The sequence below is a fragment of the Chiloscyllium punctatum genome, chromosome 3 (genome assembly GCF_047496795.1).
Source record: "Chiloscyllium punctatum isolate Juve2018m chromosome 3, sChiPun1.3, whole genome shotgun sequence".
NCBI lineage: Eukaryota > Metazoa > Chordata > Chondrichthyes > Orectolobiformes > Hemiscylliidae > Chiloscyllium > Chiloscyllium punctatum.
Genome location: NC_092741.1, coordinates 44,204,375 through 44,230,874, shown reverse-complemented (window position 1 = coordinate 44,230,874; position 26,500 = coordinate 44,204,375). Strand labels below are relative to the sequence as shown.

Sequence of the window (26,500 nt, the reverse complement as noted above, 5' to 3'; positions counted from 1 at the left end):
GTGCCTCGACACTAACATTTTGCAATTCATCATGAGGTTACATAGATTGCTCTGCAGCGCAGAGCTCCACAGTCCTTGTGCTTAATATTTTTTGACAACTTTAGAAACATCTTTCCTTGATCTAATTCAACCTTTAATTTCTTTTTATTAACCACAGTAGATCACTTTTTCTGTTGGGTGTTAGTACCTCAAAGAATTGTATATTTGTTGTAAAATGATATATCTTTTCTTCAATTTCCAACCATTGTCACTGTACTATCAGGTTTTATAATATAGCTTCCCAACCTACCAATGTCAACTTGTACCTTCACAGTTTCTTTTGCTTAGACTTAAAGTTTGAGTTTTGGATCAAATGGCATAATTTTCAAACATAATGTAAAAACAACTTTATGACAAGATTATTAATTAGCCCTTTCTCACTGCAAAATACCGGATCTAAAATAACCCATTCTCTAGTTAGTTCCTCATCATACTGTTCAGAAAAACATCATGAACACTTTCCAGGAATTCATCCTCCACAGCATTACGTGCTCATTCGGTTCATCCAGTCTATGAGTAGCTTGACGTTCTTTGTGGTTACTGTCTTAACTTTGTCACATGCATCTCTAATTTCCTAAATGATACCACGCTGTACATCATCAATACTGTTTGACAGCTTACATACAACTCCCATCAATGTTTACTGCCTTTAGCTCTTTCCAAGTTCCAGCCAAACTGATCCGGCATCCTAATCTCCTGAACTGTACTTCGCTTGCAAAGGATTAAACAGCAGTGTGAGATTAACACACACAAATGTTCAAACCTATTTGATGTCTGGAGGATAACAAGTGAAATTGGCAGTCCTTGTCTTTTGCCTGATTAGAAAATAAACCCAGCCTTGATGTATAATTACAGAAGCAGAGTCAAAGATCTTTGAAACAATTCATTGGTGGGGTATGAGCATTATTGGCAAGGTCAACATTTATGACCCAGCCTAGTTGCCTTTGAGAAGATGACAGTGAACCACCTTCTTGAATGCAGCTGGGTGGCTTGCTAGGCAACTTCAGAGGCTAGTTGGAAATCAATAATATCTCTACAGGCCTGGAGTTACATATAGGCTTGACCAGGTCAGGATGACATATTTCCTTTCTTAAAATGCATTCACAGAATCATAAAATCCATACAGTGTGGAAAGAGGCCATTTGGCCCATTGAAACTGCACTGACACACCGAAGAGCATCTCACCCAAACACTATCCCCGTACCCCCAAATCTTTCATGGCCAATCTGCCTAACTGCACATCATTGGATGCTATGGGGCAATTTAGCATGGTCAATCCATCTAAACTGCACATCTTTGGACTGTGGGAGGAAATCAGAGCATTCGTGAACCAGATAATTTTTTAATGACAATTCAGCACTTTAATGGTCACCAATGTTGGTCCTAATTTTTTTTCAAGTAATTGCATTTAAAATCCTTAGTGATTGTGGAGGGATTTGAACTCTGGTCTTTGGATAATTCGTCTTGGTCTCTGGATTAGTGCAAATGCAAAATACTAAGATCTAAAAGACTAAAACACAAAATCTAAAATAAAATTAGAAAATGCTGGAAATACTCAGCAGTTCAGAAAGATTCTGTGGAGAAGAAGGAATGTGAGGATTACAAGTTCAGTAACATAACCACTGAGTAACAGCATCCTCATTTTTATGTGACCTCATAGATTAACACTTACATGTTTTCTGAAAAGCTCGGCATGTGGACCCAAAGCCTGAGGGTCAGATTCTCTGACAAAACGCATCACATCTTCCACAGTCCAGGTAGATGGATGCCTGCTCAATGACCGTAGGGAGTCCTGAGAAAGCATGTGTCGTTCAGAGCCTGAGGCAGGACTGGATGCTAATACAATGCAGGGAAGAAATTTAAAGAAACAGCAAAAAAAACCTTTCAGTGTCCATGAAGCAAATTATTATATTTTAGCAAAAATCAAAACCAAACAACACATCCAAATAACATGAATTCTAGGTCCATTCTACATTTTATTAATGATATTTTGAATATTATGCTCTTTGCTAATCCTTCACTCTGAAGGACTATCAGTGTTATCTATTGCTGTGGTCTGCTATGGATGAACCCTTATTTCCCATGTAATAAACACATTTAGGTAGCAGACTTTGTGTCCAATAAAAGTAGACACATATGTAGTGGCTATTGTTTGAGTTGACATACATTTCTTATTCAATTCTTCAATGTTTGGGCTTGGGAATGACTCAAAGCTTCAAAATATGTCCAGGTTTGCAGACCCCCTCCCCCCAACACATACAACCCACTCCCTGCCACTTCACCCCAAGCCCCACAGAGTTTCTTCTGCCTCTGTCTCTCCAGCTTCACCTCCAATTTAATGGGTAACCAGAAATATTTCATTTCTCTCTTCATAAGCAGACATTCTAAGATTCAATGATAGAGACCACAAGTCAAGTCTACCAAGGCTGTCTGAAATGCAAATGCTGACTTCCTCTAATCTGATAACACCGCAATAAGATGACCTGTTCTTCCAGCACCACCTCCCTCCACATCCTGTTTCTCCACTTCCCTCCCAGTAACCAGAACCAAGCTGACACACTGAAGCCTTGTTCTTGGCAGTGCCAATGAAAACCTCAAGAAAACACACTTCCTGCTTTCTGTAATCAGAACCAAACAAGGTCACTCTTCTTGTGAACACAAGTACCGATCTAAAAACACATTGACTATTTTTTAAAAAGTGGAAGACAAGGGCTCAGGTAGTGGGAGGAATATCATCACTTTGAACTTTAACTCATTTTCACAGAAGCATTCAACGTTTCAATAGGGCAACGGGTGGACTCTCATGCTGGTGGTCTCAGCTGCCAAGGTGTTAGGGAGCCTGGGGTATTATCAGAAATCCATTTGAGAAAGCGAGTCAACGATTGAGCACTGTCACATGACAGCACACAGTCAGTTTGGTGCTGTAATAGAAAGTGAAAATGCTGAATGCACACAGCAGGGCAGGCGTTAAGGTGGAATCTATATGGAATGTGTCAGAGTCAAGGACAGCTGCTGAGAAAGGAGATTATTCAAATTGAGGTTTTACAGGGCGTGGAGTGAGGCCTCTTCTGGAGTTCTGGTCACCCTGTTAATAGGAAAGATATTATTAAACTCGAGAAACTTCAGAAAAGATTTATCAGGAAGTTGCCAGGAGTGAAGTGTTTGATTTTAAGGAAGGCCAGATATGCTGGGAGTTTTTTCACTGGAGCTTGGGAGGTTGAGGGGTGACCTTATAGAGATTTATAAATGCATGAGGGACATAACAGAGTGGGGGATTTCAAGACTAAAGCTCATAGTTTTAAGATGAGAGGAGAAATAATTTTAAAATACATGAGGGGCAACTTTTTTGTTCAGAGTGGTTCTCATGTGGAAGGACCTACGAGAGAAAGTGATGGATACAGGTACAGTTACAACATTTAAAAGGCACTTGGATAAGTACTTGAGTCAGAAATGTTGGAGGGATTTGTTCCAAGCGCAGGCAGGTGGGACTAGTTCAGTTTGGGATTTTACTTGGCATGGACTGGTTGGACCGAAGGGTCTTCTTCCATTCTGTATGATTCTATAACATTTCAGCATTTAGTCCAAGCACATTAAACCTGAGGAAAGTAGCAAACATAGGGTTAAAAACAATGGTTGAGGGTAAAACTGAGAGGAATGAGTGATTTGTGTTTTGTTGATAGGTCAATAATCAGGGAATATAGATTTGAAGTAGACGATGGAAGTAATAGGGAAGAGTTGAATTCTTTTTCCCACCCAGCACGTGGAGTTCACTGCCTGAAAGAATGATAGTGGCAGAAAGTCTTAAAGCATTTAAAAACTATTTAAATATGTGTTTAAAGTGCAGCAACCTACAGCACAAAAGATCAAAAACTGGAAAATGTGATCACAGAATCCTTACAGTGTGGAAACAGGCCATTTGGTCCAATAAGTACACACTGACCCTCCAAATAGTAACGCATCCAAACCTATTCCCCTACTACACTACATTTACCCCTGACTAATGCACCTAACCCACACATTCCTGAAAACTATGGGCAATTTAGCATGGCCAATTCACCTAACTTGCACATCTTTGGATTGTGGGAGGAAACTGGAGCATCCAGAGGAAACCCACGCAGACACGGGGAAAATGTGCAAACATCACACAGACAGTCACCCGGGGGTGGAATGGAACTCGGTTCCCAGGCACTGTGAGGCAGCAGTGCTAACCACTGAGCCACCGCACCACCTGGGATGAGACTAGAATGCTGTATTTTGGCAGGCAGCGATATAATGGGTCAAATGTTCTCTTTCTGTGCCATCAGGTTTCTATCATTGCAAAGTATCAGAGGCTATAAACAAAGTTGGACCAAGTAGTTCCACTTCATAGATAAAACAAGAATAGAGCATTTCGTCCATCAAGCCATTCCAAGCAAAAATCACGTAAAATAAAAAGTTAAGGATTCTGAAAATGGTTTACAGTGAATCAAGTGTATTTGAAATGAACTGGCTGAAACAACAGAGGCATATCTAGCTTAGTCAAATAAGCATCTGTGACCCAATTCAGGAAGTCCCACCCACAAACCTAGACTCCAACTAGGTTGAGAATGGGTGCAAGTTGTATTTTATACATCTTGGATTATGGTGGGAACTGTACATATCAAAGTGTGTGATGATACTATGGCTTTAAGAAATGTATTTTGTCCTGTTCTTTTTATGGAGCAAGGTTGAGACAGAGGTACCGAGCAATCTGCTCAAAGCTAGTAAAGTAAACAGCTTGTGAAGCCATCGAGAACTTTTTTTAAAAAGTTGGAACAGCCCTGAAATGGTTGGGGTCAGGCTCCACAGAACCAGGGATTTTTTGCTTTAACTGTCAGCAGTTGCTGGGGTCTTGAACGTGGATGTGGAAGCCCTTGTTCCTCTATTACAGAGAAAAGCTGGGGTTTTCTTACTGCTGCCAGAATTGCATGTGACACAATCTATTTTACTGAATTTGCCTTTGTGAAGCATGTGTTTTTGGAGTGTTACTACACTGGAGCAGTCAATTAGTAGTAATTAATATATCTATCAGTTTGTTACACATTTCCATAGAGTTACGGCTAAGCCAATTCTTTTATTTTTATTTTGTCTGTATTTTAACTCTGATGTAAAAATAAAGTGTGTTTTGCTTAAAGTCGAGTAGTTTGGCTAATTGAATTACAACTGGAACACAATGCTTTAAAATAAGAAAAATGTTAGCATCTAGACTATCTTCTTAATATATTTTAAGGGCATATGGTCTGGTCCATAACAATCATTTGTATCCAATTTTCAGGAGTAGGATGTCTAAAACACAAATTGTGGGCTTTGCACTTTACTGGGTAAGGTCTCAAGCTGGCTGAGTTATTTGGAATGGAAGAGCATCATTTTAAACAGGGCCACGAACACTTTTTGGAAATGTCAGGTGAGAGTTGGGACAAAGTGTTCCATGGGAGAGGTTAAAGTCATTCTTTGGGAATGTTAAAGTAGATGTAAAAAGTGAATAAATTCACTGAAATGATCAAGTTGTCCAGGGAACTATCAAGTTCTTTAGAAGTGTCAAACTCTTGGAGGAATTTAAATGCCATATCCCTTAAAGTTAGTAAAACTGTCTGCAGTTTTAGTACATCCTACATAACTTTGTGTGTTTAACATAAACCTGAAGGATAACAATATAGGAAATTCATAATTGATTTTACAACCATTAAGATCACAGTGGGGTACCTGTCAGTTCTTGTTTGATTGACAGCGCCAAGTGCTTATGATGCCTTGAAGTGGGGCTATGAATATTTGTTTTCATTATTCTTACTATGAACGTGTTTTTCTAAATAAATATAAAAAAGTGAATTGATCAAGAGACATTTAGAACTTTATTTCACTGAAATGTAGCACAGGTCAGAGTCTGGCAATGGTGGACATAAGTAAGTTGGTATGGAGGGAGGACCACAGGTGTTGAGTGATATAACGGGTTGGCATCAATTTGCACTAAACTGGCACATGAGCTATAAAGGGTCATATTAAGGTGGGTGCAGGACACAGGTTGGCATGGAAGGCAGGTGGTACCATGGGTAGTGTGTTGAGGGTCATAGAAGTTATAAAGAGCCATGAGGAGTGGGTAGAAGGGCATGAAGGCCACAAGAGGTGGGTGGATGTGGCATGGGTTGGCATGGATGATACATGGGATGTATGTGGGAAGTGAAGAACGTGAGACAAGTGCTGCTTTTGTTTCATTGTTTGTCTTTTGGGGAAAGTGTAGGGTGCTTTCAGCCTGCACCCTCACCCAGAGGCGTCTGGCCGATTCTCAAAAACACTGACTTCTCCCCACCCCTCCCCTGGGAGTGTAAACCAGGCTGTATGGGGCATTTATCCCCAAGTCTAGTGTGTGGAATCAGGAATTTTCCCAACAATGCCCTCCTGAAGTAGCAGCAAGCTTCAGACCATTGGTCTAATGTCAGGAAATGCAGTAGCGAATGTATACACAGCCAGGCTCCACAATCAGCAATGAGATAACTCAGAAATAATCTGTTTGGTTAAAATTGGTTGAAGAATAAATAGTAATCAGGACATGAGAAGATCTTCCCAGCTCCATTTTAAAATAGTGTCATAAGATTTAAGTGGGCAGACAGGAGCTCTGCTTGATGTCTCCCCTGGAAGATGGCACTCTGACTATATACCTCTTCCTGCACTTCAAATAGTGCAATGGGATCGATAGCACCACCCAAAAAGGCAGGTGGGACTTTGGTTTAAGGGTTCATCTAATAGGTGGTACCTCCGACAGTGTAGCACACCCTCCATTCTGCACTGAAGAGTCATAGAGTCACATAGCCATAGAGATGTACAGTGTGGAAACAGACCCTTTGGTCCAACCCATCCATGCTGACCAGATATCCCAACCCAATCTAGTCCCATCTGCCAGCACCTGGCCCATATCTCTCCAAACCCTTCCTATTCATATACCCATCCAAATGCCTCTTAAATGTTGCAATTGTACCAGCCTCCATCACTTCCTCTGGCAGCTCATTCCATACACGTACCACCCTCTGTGAAAAGGTTGCCCCTTAGGTCTCTTTTATATCTTTCCCCTCTCACCCTAAACCTATGCCCTCTAGTTCTGGACTCCCCCACCCCAGGGAAAAGACTTTGTCTATTTACCCTATCCATGTCCCTCATAATTTTGGAAACCTCTGGAAGGTCACCTCTCAGCCTCCGACACTCCAGGGAAAACAGCCCCAGCCTGTTCAGCTTCTCCTTATAGCTCAAATCCTCCAACCCTGGCAACATCCTTGTAAATCTTTTCTGAACCCTTCCAAGTTTCACAACATCTCTCTGATAGGAAGGAGACCAGAATTGCACGCAATATTCCAACAGTGGCCTAACCAATGTCCTGTACAGCCACAACATGACCTCCCAACTCCTGTAGGAGAAAGTGAGGACTGCAGATGCTGGAGATCAGAGCTGAAAATGTGTTGCTGGAAAAGCACAGCAGGTCAGGCATCATCCAAGGAACAGGAGAATCGACGTTTCGGGCATAAGCCCTTCTTCAGGAATGAGGAAAGTGTGTCCAGCAGGCTAAGATAAAAGATAGGGAGGAGGGACTTGGGGGAGGGGCGTTGGGAATGCCATAGGTGGAGGGAGGTCAAGGTGAGGGTGATAGGCAGGAGTGGGGTGGGGGCGGAGAGGTCAGGAAGAAGATTACGGGTTAGGAAGGCGGTGCTGAGTTTGAGGGATTTGACTGAGACAAGGTGGGGGGGAGGGGAAATGAGGAAACTGGAGAAATCTGAGTTCATCCCTTGTGATTGGAGGGTTCCCAGGCGGAAGATGAGGCGCTCTTCCTCCAACTGTTGAGTTGCCATGGTCTGCCAAAGGAGTAGCCATGGGCACCCGCATGGGCCCCAGCTATGCCTGCCTCTTCGTAGGATATGTGAAACAGTCCATCTTCTGCAGCTACACTGGCCCCACCCCCTACCTTTTCCTCCGCTACATCGATGACTGTATCGGCGCTGCTTCGTGCTCCCACGAGGAGGTTGAACAGTTCATCCACTTTACCAACACTTTCCACCCCGACCTCAAATTCACCTGGACCGTCTCAGACTCCTCTCTCCCCTTCCTAGATCTTTCCATTTCTATCTCGGGTGACCGAATCGACACGGACATTTACTATAAACCGACCGACTTCCACAGCTACCTAGATTACACCTCCTCCCACCCTGCCCCCTGTAAAAACGCCATCCCATATTCCCAATTCCTTCGTCTCCGCCGCATCTGCTCCCAGGAGGACCAGTTCCAAAACCGTACCACCCAGATGGCCTCCTTCTTCAAGGACCGCAGATTCCCCCCAGACGTAGTCGACGATGCCCTCCACCGCATCTCCTCCACTTCCCGCTCCTCCGCCCTTGAGCCCCGCTCCTCCAACTGCCACCAGGACAGAACCCCACTGGTCCTCACCTACCACCCCACCAACCTCCATGTCCAGCGTATCATCCGCCGTCATTTCCGCCACCTCCAAACGGACCCCACCACCAGGGACATATTTCCCTCCCCTCCACTATCAGCATTCCGAAAAGACCACTCCCTCCGTGACTCCCTCGTCAGGTCCACACCCCCCACTAACCCAACCTCCACTCCCGGCACCTTCCCCTGCAACCGCAAGAAACCACCTTACTTCCCTCCAAGGGACACTTCCATATCCACCACAAATTCACCTGCACCTCCACACACATCATCTATTGCATCCGCTGCACCCGATGTGGCCTCCTCTATATTGGGGAGACAGGCCGTCTACTTGCAGAACATTTCAGAGAACACCTCTGGGACACCCGGACCAACCAACCCAACCACCCCATAGCCTAACCCTTCAACTCCCCTTCCCACTCCACCAAGGACATGCAGGTCCTTGGACTCCTCCATCGCCAGACCATGGCAACACGACGGTTGGAGGAAGAGCGCCTCATCTTCCGCCTAGGAACCCTCCAACCACAAGGGATAAACTCAGATTTCTCCAGTTTCTTCATTTCCCCTTCCCCCACCTTGTCTCAGTCAAATCGCTCAAACTCAGCACCGCCTTCCTAACCTGCAATCTTCTTCCTGACCTCTCCGCCCCCACCCCACTCCGGCCTATCACCCTCACCTTGACCTCCCTCCACCTATGGCATTCCCAACGCCCCTCCCCCAAGTCCCTCCTCCCTACCTTTTATCTTAGCCTGCTGGACACACTTTCCTCATTCCTGAAGAAGGGCTTATGCCCGAAACATTGATTCTCCTGTTCCTTAGATGATGCCTGACCTGCTGCGCTTTTCCAGCAACACATTTTCAGTCCCAACTCCTGTACTCAATACTCTGACCCATAAAGGAAAGCATACGAAACACCTTCTTCATTATCCTATTTACCTGTGAATCCACTTTCAAGGAGCCATGAACCTGCACTCCAAGGTCTCTTTGTTCAGCAACATTCCCTAGCACCTTACCATTAAGTATATAAGTCCTGCTAAGATTTGCTTTCCTAAAATGCAGCACCTTGCATTTATCTGAATTAAACTCCATCTGCCACTTCTCAGCAGATTGGCCCATCTGGTCCAGAACCTGTTGTAATCTGAGGTAACCCTCTTCGCTGTCCACTACACCTCCAATTTTGGTGTCATCTGCAAACTTACTAACTGTATCTCTTATGCTCGCATCCAAATCATTTATGTAAATGACAAAAAGTAGAGGACCCAGCACCGATCCTTCTGGCACTTCACTGGTCACAGGCCTCCAGTCTGAAAAACAACCCTCCACCACCACCCTCTGTCTTCTACCTGTGAGCCGGTTCTGTATCCAATTGGCTCGTTCTCCCTGCATTCTGTGAGATCTAACCTTGCTAACCAGTCTCCCATGGGGAACCTTGTCGAATGCCTTACTGAAGTCCATATAGATCACATCCACCACTCTGCCCTCATCAATCCTCTTTGTTACTTCTTCAAAAAACTCTATCAAGTTTGTGAGACATGATTTCCCACGCACAAAGCCATGTTGACTATCCCGAATCAGTCCTTGCCTTTCCAAATACATGCAAATCCTGTCCCTGAGGATTCCCTCGAACAACTTGCCCACCACCGATGTCAGGCTCATTGGTCTATAGTTCCCTGGCTTGTCCTTACCATTCTTCTTAAACAGTGGCACCACGTTTGCCAACCTCCAGTCTTCCGGCACCTCACCTGTGAGTATCAATGATACAAATATCTCAGCAAGAGGTCCAGCAATCACTTCTCTAGCTTCCCACAGAGTTCTCGGGTACACCTGATCAGGTCCTGGGGATTTATCCACCTTTAACCATTTCAAGACATCCAGCACTTCCTCCTCTGTAATCTGGACATTTTTCAAGGTGTCACCATCTATTTCCCTACAGTCTATATCTTCCAAATCCTTTTCCACAGTAAATACTGATGCAAAATACTCATTTAGTATCTCCCCCATTTCCTGCGGCTCCACACAAAGGCCACCTTGCTGATCTTTGAGGGGTCCTATTCTCTCCCTAGTTACTCTTTTGTCATTAATGTATTGTAAAAACTCTTTGGATTCTCATTAATTCTATTTGCCAAAGCTATCTCATGTCCCCTTTTTGCCCCCCTGATCTCCCTCTTAAGTATACTCCTACTTCCTTTATACTCTTCTAAGGATTCACTCAACATTGTTAGAGTCCATTATTAAGGAAGTAATAACAGGATATTTGGAAAGTTAAAGTACAATCCATCAGATTCATCACGGTTTAATGAGGGATAAATCGTGTTTGACTAATTGGTAGCGTTCAATGAAGATTCAAACAGGTTGAAGAGTGGGGAACCTGGAGATGTAGTATATCTGGAGTTCCAGAAGGCATTTGATGAGTTGCTGTATACATGGTAATGCAGAGGTAAGATCAATTGAGGTTAGGGGTAATTTGTGAGCTTAAATAAAGGATTAGATACCCAACAGAAAGCAGAGATATGGTTAGCAAGATGTAACAAGTGAGGTGTCAGAGGGTTTGGTCCTCCGGTCCCAAATATTCAGAATCTCCATGTCGGAGAAATTTGCCCAAAGGTTAGAGATCACAAAACACAGCTTGAAGTGAAACTGACAAAAAGTTTATTGCAAGTGATATCGCTGGGAGGAGAAAACAACTAGCTGACACAGAACTGACAGTTTGCACAGAGAATTTGATTTCTCCTCCCAGAGCTGAGGATGAGACCAGTTTTATAGTAAGGCTGCACAATGACACTGATTAAGAAATGGGAAAATACAATGTTTCTGAAAATGGAGTAATTTTGGTGCAAGGGTGCTAATTGGAAAACAGTTTATCAGATGAATGTCCTGTTCCTTCACACAATGCAACATCCTGACAGTATCATGGTTCCATTTATCTTCCCAGGTAGGTGTTAAAGTCTTTTCTGGAGTGGTGAGGTGCTTCCACTGTCCTGTGGTGCCTATCTGTCTGTCCTACTCTTTGTGTGGCTTTGTTGCTGCTGGGTTGTGAAATTGCCCTGAGGGCTTTGAGCCTCTGTCATGTCCATGGGAGCTTGAAAGTGGATTCCATTGTTTGCGTATCGTCTGACCCAGTTCGTGAGCTGTTCAAGAATTCTGGGTGTCCTGGTACAATTTGGCCAATTTGCTTTTATGGGCCTATCGTGGGTCAGCAAATCTTTTTCCACACTCTATTAATGACTTGGATGTGGTGATAAAAGTTACGATAGCCACAATTGCAGATGACAATAAAATAGGTGGGAAATATTGCAATGAAGAAATAAGAAATTCACAAACATGTATGGATAGGTTAGATGAATGAGCCAATATTTGATAGATGGAATTTCAACATAGATAAGTGTGGGTTAATTCATTTTGTTTGGAGGAATCAAAAGACAACTTATTATCTTTCGAGTGCTTCAGTGCAGAGCGATCTGGGAATCCTTGTGCATGAATCACAGGAAACTAATATGCCAGTACAGCCGGTAATATGGAAGACAAATAGAATTTTGGCATTTATTGCTAAATGAATAGAATATAAAGGCAAGGAAGTATTGCTGCAACTGTACAAGGCATTAGTGAGACCGCACCTGGAGTACTGTGTACAATTTTGGTCTCCTTACTTGAGGAGGGATGTAGTTGTAATGGAGGCAGTTGAGAGGAAGTTCACTAGATTGAATCCAGAGATGAGGGATTTATCTAATGAGGAACAGATTGGTCCTATACTCTCTGGAGTTTAGAAGAATAAGAGGACATCTAATTGAGATGCTAAAGGGGATTGACAAAGCAGACATAGAGAGGATGTTTCCTCCTGTGGGGCAATCTTGAATGAGAAGTCATAGTTTTAGGATAAGGGTTAGCAGATTTAAATCAGAGAGAAGGTGGAATTACCTCTCACAAGGGGTTGTGACTCTGTGAAATTCACTACTCCAGAGTAGGTTGGATCTCAGGACATTGAGTAAATTTAAGGAGGAGATAGACAGATATTTAATTAGTAATGGGTTAAAGTGTTATGGAGAGTGGGTAGGAAAGTGGAGTTGAGGCCGAGATGAGATCAGCCATGATCGTATTAAATGTTGGAACAGATTAAAGGGGCTGAATTGCCTACTCCTACACCTAGTTCTTATGTTCTCATTACCCTCATGCTCATGAGAATTGTGGGTACTTAAGGCACAAATTTCACATTACTAACAACAAAGTTAAACATATCTCTAAAACAGGCAGTGGCAGTGTGAAACATACCTGTATTACTTCTTCCTTTTGATTCATAAAAGGTTACTCCTGTACCTGGGCTGGAGGAGAGTCGCCGCAGGCCTGTTGAAGGAGGTCCATTGGAAGACTGATAGGATGAGCGGTAGTTATAGGGTGCGGACCCTACACTCCTGTATTCTCCAGAGTTACGCCTTGATGGGCTAGAGGGATTCATCAAGTGCACAGGAGAATCCATTGAGTCCACACTATACCTGGTTTCTATAGTTCCAATGAGGTCATCCTCTGGTATCACAGATTCTGCAGCGAAAAACATATACAAAGGACACTATACTAAGGCCTTATCATTAAACGTGCACTTTTTATTTAGCTGTTATCCCAGTGTGGAACAAGGGCCATTATCAAATTCTCATCCAATTGCAGGGGTCCCCCCTTTATAATTTCCAACTTACATATGCAAACACTTAAGCACGCAATCCATGCAGGAGTGTAATTTTACAGACTCAACTATGAACATTTCCTGTATTTACAAATGGCGATTTGATATTGGCCTACATTATATTCCAATTTGCGTACAAATCGACTTGCAAACAGACTCCAGAACAGTACCCATTCGCAACTCAGGGATGGCCTGTAAATGTTTTATAGTACAGAAACTGACCCTTTCTAAAAGGAAACTAGAAATTGAAGCTTTTTATCTTGCATTCATCAGAGCTAGGAAGTAAGCAACAGCCTTAAAACTAGACATACACTTTAGCAGTTAAATGTCAATTTTAATTCCCAGACCAGGAATGCAGATTCTGATTGATCAGGGCAATAATGGTTAACTGTTCTTACTGCATCTCTGTGCCACAGATCGCGTTACAGCCAACACACGTTCTAAACGTTTGCACTTTGGAAACTGTGTCTCCAATCTGTCCATCGCGTTACAGCGAAGTTGTGCTAATGAAATGCACGTTATAGCGGAACAACCTGTACTTTCATTGGAGGTGGTATGGCAGAAGTTGACTGGATTGGATGGGAGGGCTGACTTGTGATGAAAGGCTGAGTAATTTCAGCCTGTACTCTCTGAAGACTGACAACTGAGCTCATTGAAATATACAAGGGTCTGAAGAAGCTGAACAGGGATTGTACTAAGGGGCTGGATAGAAAATCTTGAAAATGGGAATGCAATACAAAATAGTGTCGCTTTCTTTCAAGTCTGTGTCTTGTGTACTAGTTCTGATGGGTACAAAATGAAAATCTTCAGCTTATGTAATTCCATTTAAAAATTATTGCTTTGGTATTGTTTTGATTAAGATATTGTACATCCTCATAGTCTACCATGTAAAAAAAGGTCAGCTACTTTATACTTTTTTTTAATGTATGTTATGACATAATAAATAACAGTATGGATAGACCATACAGATTCTCAAGCCTGCACCAACCCTCAGTGAATTCAAAGCTGACCAATGGTCTCAACTCCATTTTCTCTATATCCTTGATTCCTGGGAGATCAAAAAGCTATTTCAGTCTTAAATATACTTAATGACGAAGCACCTCTACCCTCTGTAATAGCAAATTGAAAGGATTCATAATTCTCAGAGTGAAGAAATTACTCTTAATCTCAGTCCTAAATATTGGCCTCTTCACCTGAGACTGCATTCCCATTTTCAAGATTTTCTATCCAGCCCCTTAGTACAATCCCTGTTCAGCTTCTTCAGACCCTTGTATATTTCAATGAGCTCAGTTGTCAGTCTTCAGAGAGTACAGGCTGAAATTACTCAGCCTTTCATCACAAGTCAGCCCTCCCATCCAATCCAGTCAACTTCTGCCATACCACCTCCAATGAAAGTACAGGTTGTTCTGCTATAACGTGCATTTCATTAGCACAACTTCGCTGTAACGCGATGGACAGATTGGAGACACAGTTTCCAAAGTGCAAACGTTTAGAACGTGTGTTGGCTGTAACGCGATTACATTGCCAACATTTTAAGGGCTGATTCTAAAGCACAATTTTTCTATTATAGATTAGATTACTTACAGTGTGGAAACAGGCCCTTCGGCCCAACAAGTCCACACCGATCCGCTGAAGCATAACCTACCCAGACCCATTCCCCTACATTTACTTCTTCAACTAACACTACAGGCAATTTAGCATGGCCTAATCTAATCTAAGTAATCTAATCTAATCTAATCTATTATGCAGAATTGCACATGAACACAACAATTGCGTTATTGAAAAACAACCTGTATATCCTTCCTGAGACATGGAGACCAAAGCTACAGGCAGTATTCCAGCTGTGGTCTCACCAAAACCCTACTTATTAGATGACTTCCTTTTTTTCTTGTATGTCAATCCATGCTAACATGCCATTTATCTTCACAACTGACTGCTGTACCTCCTTGCTAATTTTCTGCATTTCTTGTACAAGTGCACTCAAGTCCATGTACACATCAACATTTACAAGTTTAAAGCCTTCGTCATCATTGTATGCTTTTTCTTTTACTTTGCCTGTTTGACTATCCTCCTACAGACTCTTTGCTCATCCACATAGGAAGCAAGTACTTCATATCGATTGGACAAGGTCAAGAGTGAGGCTTCTCCAATGCCATGTTCAGGATTGCCTCACATTGTCACACCCTCCTATCGCTGACTAGAGAAATATTTAAGCTCCACGATGTAACTGCCTGGAACACAGCATCAAGGTAACTTTCCTCTCCACGGGTGTACCACAGTGTCTGAAGTTCAGACTCGATAACTCATCAACTTTGAGCTAATGTTCCGACAGCTGAGACACTGGATATGTTTCAGGGCTTGCCACATTTGAACATGGACTGCTTCAGTACCTAAAGAGTCATGGGGCACGGTGGTTCAGTGGTTAGCCTGGCGGCCTCACAGGGCCAGGGAGCTGGGTTCAATTCCAGCCATGGGTGACTGTGTGGAACTTGCAAATTCTCCCTGCCAATGTGAGGCTTTCCTCCGGGTGCTCCAGTTTCCTTCCACAGTCCAAAGATGTACAGGTTAGATGGATTGGCTGTGTTAAATTGGCTATAGTGTCCAGGGATGTGCAGGCTAGGTGGGGTTGTGGGAATGGTATTTGTGGGGATGGGGGACATGTGTGAGTATAAATGTGACTGGTTGTGGGGTCAATGTAGTAAGAAATGTGTTTCTCTCCCGAGCTTGCTGATCAGAGTGGCCACACTTGGGTGTAAAAGAGCAAACTCATGCTCAAAGAAAATATGGAAACTAGAACAAAAGTAGAATATTCTCAAATTAATAGCATTAAATATTTACAAATATAGTCAGTCAACAACTGTCACAACCAATACATTCTCCGAAGGAAAAAAAATGACAAAACATCAAAGATTATAAATTTACTTCTACCTAATTACATCGCTTTAATAAAGAATGACATTTAGAATCATAGAGATGTACAGCACAGAAACTGACCCTTCGGTCCAACTCGTCCATGCTGACCAGACACCCTAAATAAATCTTGTCACATTAACCCAATATCCCTCAAAACCTCCCCTATTCATATACCCATCCAGGTGCCTTTTAAATGTTGTAATTGTACCAGTCTTCACCACTTCCTCTGGCAACTCATCCCATATACACTCCACCCTGTGCCTGAAAACATTGTCCCTTAGGTCCCTTTTAAATCTTTCCCCCCTCAACTTAAACCCTATACCCTGTAGTTCTGGACTCCCCCACCCCAGGGAAGAGATCTTGTCTATTTACCCCTATCCATCGCCTCATGATTTTATAAACCTCTATAAGGTCATGCCTCAGCTTTTGCCACCCCAGGGAAAACAGCCCCAGCCTACTCAACCTCTCCCTATGGATCAAACCCCCCAACGTACTTGTCAATCTCTTCTGAACTCTTTCATCTCCTTGACCTGCTAATATAAAATTAACAGCATTCTAAAATATTGAGCTTGTTGAAAACAACTAAATATACAACAAGCAAGTCTTTAATTGTGAAGAGAACCGCAAACTACAAATAGAATAAAAGATCTATTCACACGGGTTGCAATACCTGTTGTCATAGTCATTGAAAAAGGATAACAGTTAAACAGTGTTCAAGAACTGTCAAGGAAATTAACGACACTTGCTGAGTCACTGCTACTCTGAATGCACAGGCACGCTGGTCTTGTGTTAAAGGAGGATGAGATGGACAGAGGATTACAAAGAACTAATACAAACATTGGCTTTTATCTAGTCAGCACACTGCCCCCTGCAGACTTCTGCTGGCTCAGCCAGAGACCAAAGTACGATCACAATCATTCTTCACATGAATAATGGCATGCAGGCAGAATCTTATCATCCTAGATTTTGGCCGAGAGTCTGGTCAGGAACTTGAGCATTATTATTCCCTAAGGTAAAAACAATGACTGCAGATGCTGAAAACCAAATACTGGTTTAGTGGTGCTGGAAGAGCACAGCAGTTCAGGCAGCATCCAACGAGCAGCGAAATCGACGTTTCGGACAAAAGCCCTTCATCAGGAATAATTCCCTGCCCTGCTATTGCTTTTTCCTGAAAGTGAGCAATCAAGATCCCGCCTTGGGCTCTGTGACCAATGAGGGTGGACAGGTTGGGATGGTGTGGCCAGTTAGTCAGAGGAATGGTTTCAGTTTAAAGGGACAGCAGCATGTTGTAGAGGAGCTCAGCAGCACATGGATTTTTTTGGGCTGTTGCAGCCGTAGGGTTAGTGAGTGAAATAACTGCACAGAGGCTGCTATCCTATCACCAAGCCATCCTTTATTTGCAAATGTACAATACACCGGCTGTGGACAGCCAGTTCAGAGTCAGTCCCTGAACTGAGGAAATTCCAAATCCCCTGTTTATATTGGTCAGCCAGGGCTTCCTGCCTGGCCAGGGTAACAACCCCAATCAAGGATCTCATAGTCAACAAGATCCACCAAGTTCCAATCACTACACCCCTCCCCCCCCCAAGTCCAGGGATGTAGGCCTGCTCTTTCTCAGGTAGCTTTTCCTGTGATGTTTTGTCCCCAAGTCTGACTTGGACTCTGTCACGGCGGATGAACCAGACCATAGCCCGCCTCTTGCATACGGAACTCAGACTTTTCCTTGGGTTGGTGAATTATTACTGATAATTCATATGTAACCTGGCCTCCATCTTGGCAACCTTACACCTGCTATTGAAAAATTGGAAATTGTCAGCACTGGAGATGGTCACAAAGCCAAAAATTAGCCTTTTATTTTGTCATCTAAGGTGCTAGCCCACTATAGTCCGAATTGAGAGATAGTGCTGACATGCAATGCATCCCTGTTCGGTATCAGTGGAGTGTTGGCTCACTGGTGGCCCAACGGAGAGGAACGCCGAATAGTGTATGCTTCCTGGATTTCGGCTCATGCCAAACTCAAATATGCCCAGATAGAGAAGAAAGGTTTGACGGTCATCTTTGGTGTGAGGAAGTTCCATCAGTACCTTTATGGATGGGAATTTATCATATTAACAGATCACAAACCCCTGCTAGAGCTACTGAAGGAAGACAAGATGGTGCTGCCTATAGCTTCTGGTAGAATTCAGTGTTGGGCCCTTATTCTCAAGTTTGAACTCCGTCCAGAAAACCAAGTGGCTAATGTGGATGGCTTGAGTTGCCACTTACTGGCAAGTACCTCACTGAAGGTGCCTCCCCTGGAAGAGTCCATTCTGGTTTCCTGGACACCCTTCCTGTCACCACTGGACAATATCCAACTGTGGACACAAAAGGATGCTGTCCTGGCTGAACTAAAACAGCTGGTGGGAATGGGGGACACAGAAGGACCATCACAACCCAGATCGAACCCTTTCTGGACCTGGAGAGACCAGATCACCGAAGAGGATGGCATATTATTATGGGGAACAAGGTTGATTATCCTGATTAAAGGTTACTGCCAGATACTGGCTGAACTTCATCAGGGGCATCCTGACTGGCCCAAGTTAACAACCTCTGTCAAGGATCTTGTACTTAAAAATGTGTTGCTGGAAAAGCGCAGCAGGTCAGGCAGCATCAAAGGAGCAGGAGAATCTTGTAGTTAACAAGATCCACCTGGTTCCAATCTTACTGCTGCCCAGATCCCTCTTACCTGGAGGTTTTGTCTTAACAGACATGTGTTTCCCCTCCAACTGGGAGACCAGGCCCAAAAAGGGCATGACAGATGAATGGCATAGCACCTTCAAGTGCCAAATCACTGCACATTAACCGTGCCTAACATAGCATGCCCCAGGCAATCACACTTGCAGCTGCACTCAGTCAGCTCTGTGTTGGCAGCTCACATGGCCGGCCACCTGAACAGTCAGTGCTTACATAGCCTGTTGCCTGACACAATTGTATCTCGCAGCAATCCTCTCAAAGGGTCATTCCTCAAACCATTGTGCCCACACACACACACACACACACACAACTTGGCTCGTCTGGGGGAGGCAGGAAGCTAATGCCTCCAATTCTAAATTCTAGCTATGTCAGCCACTGGGAATGTGAGTTTGCCTGATGCACTTGGCCTTCCACCATGAGCCATGACCTGCCTTGAGGGCCAGAGTCCCCTGAGGCACTGATATTCACAAGTGTCAAGATGGCTGATCCTTGTCCACCTGTCGAGCCTGCAATGGGGGTCTGGTCTCCTTCCACCTGGGTCTCAGTAGAAATTCCGTCTACCCTGTGGAAAGATGTGGGGCTGAGAAGGCAGATGGTGCTGCATCTGTTGGAGCACTACATAGTGGGATGCCTGAGTGGAGGAGATTGGTACAACTGTACAAACTATTCTTATCTCTGAGACAGACTGGAATGTGAAGTGCGGAAGAGGATAGGTAAATGGTACTCTGCTGAAACGTCTTCTGGTTGGTTAGCAGTAAGCAGCTGCTCCATGATAGCTCTCTCTGATTGGAGGAATGTACTGTAAAAGAGCTTATCAATGTTTGAGGTTGGAGGGTTTTAGATACGGATGGCTGTCACAAGGGAGATGCATCAAGTGACCATGGCACTGCGATATAGGAAGCCATTTAAGTGGCAGTGATATATAGGAATTTAAATAAAGGAAATTACAATGGTATGAGACATGAGCTAGTGATGATAAATCAGGTATTTTTATTTAAAGGGATGACAGTAGATAGGCACTGACAAACATTGAAAAAAAACGTGGACAATCTGCAGAAACTATTCATCTCAGTCTGACATAAAAATGAAATGGGAAACATGGTCAAACCATGGCTAACAACGGACATTAGGGATGGATTAAAATCCAAGGATAAGACATACAAATTGGCCAAACAAGGCAGATACCTGAAGATGAGGAGCTGATCAGATTCCAACAAAGGGAGGCAAGGTGACTGACTAATACAGCCAAAATTGTAGTATGAGAGTAGGCTTGCATACAAGTTATTAGTAAAAGGTTCAACAGGTATGTGAAGAGAAAGAGATTAACAAAGACAAAGATAAATCCCCAGGAAACTGAGGAAAGTAGGCGCTGTACTATTGAAATGGCCTACACCTGAACTGTGCTGGGACCAGTATTCTGGCACATTGTATATAACTAGGGAATGTTATGGAGGTGTAAAGAGGTACTGTACCTTTAAGAGAGTTGAAAGCTAGCGAGGACTTAGAGAAGCACACAGTGTACTGGAAAATTTTAAATGTAACATTTGGTCAAACAGCTAGATTAGCTGGGTTGCCTGGAGACAAAAACAAATTCAAATTTGGCCAATCAGTTTAAATTATGTCCCAAAATACCAAACTCAAGTCAAGTTTGAATTTAGTATTTTGACAATATTAACACCAATGGAATGATCCGATGCTTTGGGGTATAATACCAAAAACAAATTGAACAGTTGGAGGAGAACAGCCAAAAGACCAACAAATGTAGGCTGCTAGTGAGAACTCTCTAAGGGGTACTGGTCTTGAGAAGGAGTTTGCACAGAGAAAAAAACATCAACATGGACCTGGAGAGCAAATCTAAAGAGGAAGATACAAAGAGAAGATTCAACAGCTGGCTGGATTTGAAATTTGAATTTTTTTAGTAAATCTCAATCAGGGGTTTTATCAGACCAGTATTGTCGAGGAGAAAGTAAATGATAGGTTAGAGAAAGGAGTTTTAAATAGTTGTTAATTAATTATTCTCTGTTAGACTTTAAAAACTAAAATTGTTAATTTTTACTTTAAATAGTAAATAGTTTCTTGCTTTTGGATTTTAACAGATTATAGCACAGGTTAAATTATTTCTGTGTTGCTGGCTTTAAATTAGCGGGGGATGGGGGAAAGTTTACCCTGTATTTTAACAGGAGAGTTTTACAGTAAAAAGTCGGGAAGGTCAACTGCGCAGAGATATGGTAAAGGAAAGGGATACAAGAAAACAATAGAGAAGGGCAGTAATTTGGATAATGGGTACCAAAGTATGAGAGAAAGAGACAGCACATCGAAATGTTAGACTGCAATGGCAGAGGTTGCAAAAATGGTTAAAAAAAATTGTATGGTCTAAACACACACATTTGTAACAAAAGGAATGAATTGTCAGCACAGAAAGAAATAAATGTGTATGATTTATAGTCATTTCAGGGACATGGTTCTAAGGCAACTATCTGGGACCTGAATGTTGAACAACATGTGACATATCAGAATGATAGGAAGCTAGGAAATGCTGCGGGATACCACTGCTAATTCAGGATGGCATTAGTTCAGGATTGAGACAAGACTTAACTCAAAAGATTATGTTATCATATCAGTTTGGTTTGAGATAAGGGGGGAATGGAGAGGGGCCACTTGTGAGTGTAGTCTATAGAATGCCCCACCCCTACTTTACCATTGTTACGCTTTAGGGTAGAAAATACAGGAAGAAATCAATGGAGCATATAAAAATGTACCACGATAATTCTGTGTGACTTCAATCTACATGTGGACAGTGAGACATGGAAGATTAAATGAAAGAGTGCTTTCAGAACAATTTCTTAGATAAATAGCATGCTAGAGCCACCAGGCTACATGGATTTGGTAATGAACAAAAGACAGGATTAGTCAATAACCTCACATTGGGTGACAATGATCACAACATGACAGAATTTCATGTTCAGCTTTAATGAGATGAATGTGGGTCCATTTTTCTAAAACCTAAATGAAGTTAATCATAAGTTTATGAAGGCAGGACTAGCTAAGGTGAATTGTGAAACAAGGTTAGAATATAGAACAGTAAATTTTGCAGTGGCAAATATTGAAGGAGATATTTAACTCAGCAAAGAGTTATGCAGTGAGAAAGAAAGGCTGTTTGAGAAGGAAGGAGGATTGGCTAAATAGGAAAGTTAAGGTTAGGAGTAAATTGAAAGAAACACTGTACAAATCAGAAATATGAGTGGTAGCCAAAAGATTGGGCTGAATTTAAGAAATAGCAAAAATAACTAAAATACTGATAAAAAGGGAGACAGCAGAGTATGGGAGAAAACTACTCAGTAATATAAAAACAACTAAGAGTCTCTTGAAGTATTTGAATAGGGAAATCTAGTGTTTGTTCTTTGGAGAGCAAGTCTAGGGAATTTATAATGGAAAACAAAGAAATGTTGGAGACTGTGAATCCAGACTTTGTCTTTCTCTTTACAGCTGTAGACTCAGAAAACATCCAAAGATAATTGAAAATCAAGAAATGATCGGGAGGAATGAACTTTAAGCAATCATCAGCACAAGGGAAATGGTGCTGGAAAAATTATTGGGGTTAAAGACTGAAATGTTTACAGGAGCAAACAGCCTGCACCCCCTGAGCCCTTACAAGAAATGGTGGCTCATGTGGTAAATACATGTTATAAACTGCTCAGGTTGAAGAAAGGTCCCAGCACATTGGAAAATAGTTAATATAACACCTTCATGTAAGAAAAAAAGGGAGGCAGAAAGTGGAACACTGTACTCCATTTAGCCTAACATCTGTCACAGGGAAGGGCTGGAGGGCTGTATTAAGGAGCCTGTAGCATCATCCTTAGAAAATCACAACATGATGAGGCAGAGCTAATATGGCTTTGTGAAATGGGAAATTAGCACATCTATTAGAGTTTTCTGACAACGTAATACTCACAGTAAGTAAAGGTGTATCTTCTGAACCAGTAGATGGGGTATATTAGGATTGCCAGCATTCAGTTGATAAGGTGCCATATCGAAGGCAATTTCACAAGATAAGAACACATTGTATTGGGGTTAACATGTTGCCTTGTATCAAGGATTGACTAGCTAGTGGGAAGCAGAGGATAGGGATAAATGGGTCTTTTTCAGGTTGGCAAACAGTGAATAATAGGGTAACTCAAGAATCAGTACTGAGTCTTCAACTATTTACTATCTATGCCAATGATTTTGATGAATGTATGGTCGCTGAATTTGCCAATAACACCAAGATAACAAGGAAAGTAGGTTGTCGAGAGGAAGCAGAGGGAAGGGAAAGAGCCTTATGAAGATGATTATATCTTTCTTCTTCAATCCTAATTCTGGTCAGAACTCAATGACCTACGCCTTGCACACTAGTTCGAGTTGCACTGAATTGTATTAATTCTTATCTCGGCTATTAAATGTGTGAGTCAAATACTGGTATCCCGAACCCGTTCTATCAATGTCCAATTGTATTATGATTCTTAAATTTAAAACAAAATAAAACTTTGATATCCTGTAAGTTCCTCAGTAATGAACCAACCCTGATTTGAAACATTAACCCGTCTTTTCCGTGTTTGCAACAATTATTTCTACTTTAGTCTTCCAGCTTTATTTTTATTTATTGCCTCAAGAGAGCACCCATTTAAATCTTATTGGTAGGGAAACTGACATAGTTGTAATATTACCTTAACTAATTTACATATCAACAGAAGAAATACAAATAGATAGTTAGAACTTGTGGATTGTGGCTGGCGCAAACTAGCACTTTTAAATTATCCGCCCAATTTGAGAATGATACTTACAGTCATAGAGTCATAGAGATGTACAACATGGAAACAGACTCATCAGTCCAACCCGTCCATGCCGCCAGATATCCCAACCCAATCTAGTCCCACCTGCCAGCACCTGGCCCATATCTCTCCAAACCCTTCCTATTCATATACCCATCCAAATGCCTCTTAAATGTTGCAATTGTATCAGCCTCCACCACTTCTTCTGGTAGCTCATTCCATACATGTACCACCCTCTGCATGAAAAAGTTGCCCCTTAGGTCTCTTTTATATCTTTCCCCTCTCACCTTAAACCTACGCCCTCTAGTTCTGGACTCCCCCAATTCAGGGAAAACATTTCGTCTATTCATCCTATCCATGTACCTCATGATTTTATAAACCTCTTTGGGGTCATTCCTCAGCCTCTGACGCTCCAGGAAAAATAGCCCCAGCCTATTCAGCCTCTCCCTATAGCTCAAATCCTCCAACCCTGGCAACATCCTTGTAAATCTTTTCTGAACCCTTTCAAGTTTCACAACATCTTTCCAATAGGAAGGAGGCCAGAATTGCACACAATATTTCAACAGTGGCCTAACCAATGTCCACAACATGACTTCCCAACTCCTGTACTCAATACTCTGACCAATAAAGGAAAGCATACCAAACGCCTTTTCACTATCCTAAATATCTGCAACTCCACTTTCAAGGAGCTATGAACCTGCACTCCAAGGTCTCTTTGTTCAGCAACACTCCCTAGGAACTTACCATTAAGTGTATAAGTCCTTCTAAAATCCGCTTTCCCAAAATGCAGCACTTCGCATTTATCTCAATTAAACTCCATCTGCCATTTCTCAGCCTATTGGCCCATCTGATCAACATCCCATTGTAATCTGAGGTAACCTTCTTCACTGTCCACGACACTTTCAAATTTGGTGTCACTTGCAAGCTTACGAATTATACCTCTTACGCTCACATCCAAATCATTTACATAAATGACGAAAAGTAGAGGACCCAGCACCGATCCTTGTGGCACTCCACTGGTCACAGGCCTCCAGTCTGAAAAATCACCCTCCACTACCACCCTCTGTCTTCTACCTTTGAGCCAGTTCTGTATCCAAATGGCTAGTTCTCCCTGTATTCCATGAGATCTAACCTTGCTAACCAGTCTCCCATGGGGAACCTTGTCAAACGCCTTACTGAAGTCTGTATTGATCACACCTACTGCTCTGCCCTCATCAATCGTATTTGTTACTTCTTCAAAAAACTCAATCAAGTTTGTGAGACATGATTTCCCAAGCACAAAACCATGTTGACTCTCCCTAATCAGTCCTTGCCTTTCAAATACATGTACATCCTGTCCTGCAGGATTCTCCCCAACAACTTGCCCACCACCAACATCAGGTTCACTGGTCTATAGTTCCCTGGCTTGTCTTTACCGTGGCAGTTAAACAGTGGCACCACGTTTGCCAACCTCCAGTCTTCCGGCACCTCACCTGTGACTATCGATGATACAAATATCTCAGCAAGAGGCCCAGCAATCACTTCTCTAGCTTCCCACAGAGTTCTTGGGTACACTTGATCAGGTCCTGGGGATTTATCCACCTTTAACCGTTTCAAGACATCCAGCACTTCCTCCTCTGTAATCTGGACATTTTGCAAGATGTCACCATCTATTTCCCTACGTTCTATATCTTTCATGTCTATCATAAACACTGATGCAAAATACTCATTTAGTATCTCCTTCATCTCCACACAAAGGCCACTTTGCTGATCTTTGAGGGGCCCTATTCTCTCCCTAGTTACCGTTTTGTCCTTAATGTTTTGTAAAAAGCCTTTGGACTCTCTTTAATCTTACTTGCCAAAGCCATCTCATCTCTCCTTTTTGCCCTCCTGATTTCCCTCTTAAGTATACTCCTACTGACTTTATACTCTTCTAAGGATTCACTCGATCTATTCTGTCTATATCTGACATATACTTGCTTCTTTTTCTTAACCAAACCCTCAATTTCTTTAGTCACCCAGCATTCCCTACACCTACCAGTCATCCCTTTCACCCTGATAGGAATATACTGTCTCTCGACTCTCATTATCTCATTTCTGAAGGCTTCCCATTTTCCAGCCATCCCTTTACCTGCGAATATCTGCCCCCAATCAGCTTTTGAAAGTTCTTGAGGAATATGGTCCAAATTAGCCTTCCTCCAATTTAGAACTCCAACTTTTAGATCTGTTCTATCCTTTTCCATCACTATTTTAAAACTAATACAATTATGGTCACTGGCCCCAAAGCGCTCCCCCACTGACACCTCAGTCATCGGCCCTGCCCAAGAGTAGGTCAAGTTTTGCACCTTCTCTAGTAGGTACATCCACATACTGAATCAGAAAATTTTCTTGTACACACTTAACAATTTCCTCTCCATCTCAACCCTTAACATTATGGCAATTCCAGTCTGTGTTTGGAAAGTTAAAGTCCTCTACTATAATCACCCTATTATTCTTACAGATAACTGAGATCTCCTTACAAATTTGTTTCTCAATTTCCCGCTGACTATTACAATCCCAATAAGGTGATTATCCCTTTCTTAGAGTCATAGAGTCATAGAGATGTACAGCATAAAAACAGACCCTTCGGTCCAACCCGTCCATGCCGACCAGATATCCCAACCTAATCTAGTCCCACCTGCCAGCACCCGGCCCATATCCCTCCAAACCCTTCCTATTCATATACCCATCCAAATGCCTCTTAAATGTTGCAATTGTACCAGCCTCCACCACATCCTCTGGCAGCTCATTCCATACACATACCCCTCTTTTCATGAAAAAGTTGCCCCTTAGGTCTCTTTTATATCGTTCTCCTCTCACCCTAAACCTATGCCCTCTAGTTCTGGACTCCCTGACCCCAGGGAAAAGA

General features: G+C 42.6%; 1 protein-coding gene across 2 annotated transcripts in view; it reads right to left on the bottom strand.

The window, feature by feature from the left end:
- Window positions 1–26,500, bottom strand: part of scml4 (Scm polycomb group protein like 4) — a 125,824-nt gene that overhangs the window by 11,851 nt on the left and 87,473 nt on the right. For both annotated transcript variants that reach the window (XM_072552493.1, XM_072552501.1), the window contains 2 exons: window positions 12,754–13,020; window positions 1,712–1,875 (listed from right to left, as the gene is read on the bottom strand). In XM_072552493.1, coding sequence (XP_072408594.1) covers window positions 1,712–1,875; window positions 12,754–13,020 — 431 coding nt within the window. The remainder of the gene's footprint in view (window positions 1–1,711; window positions 1,876–12,753; window positions 13,021–26,500) is intronic.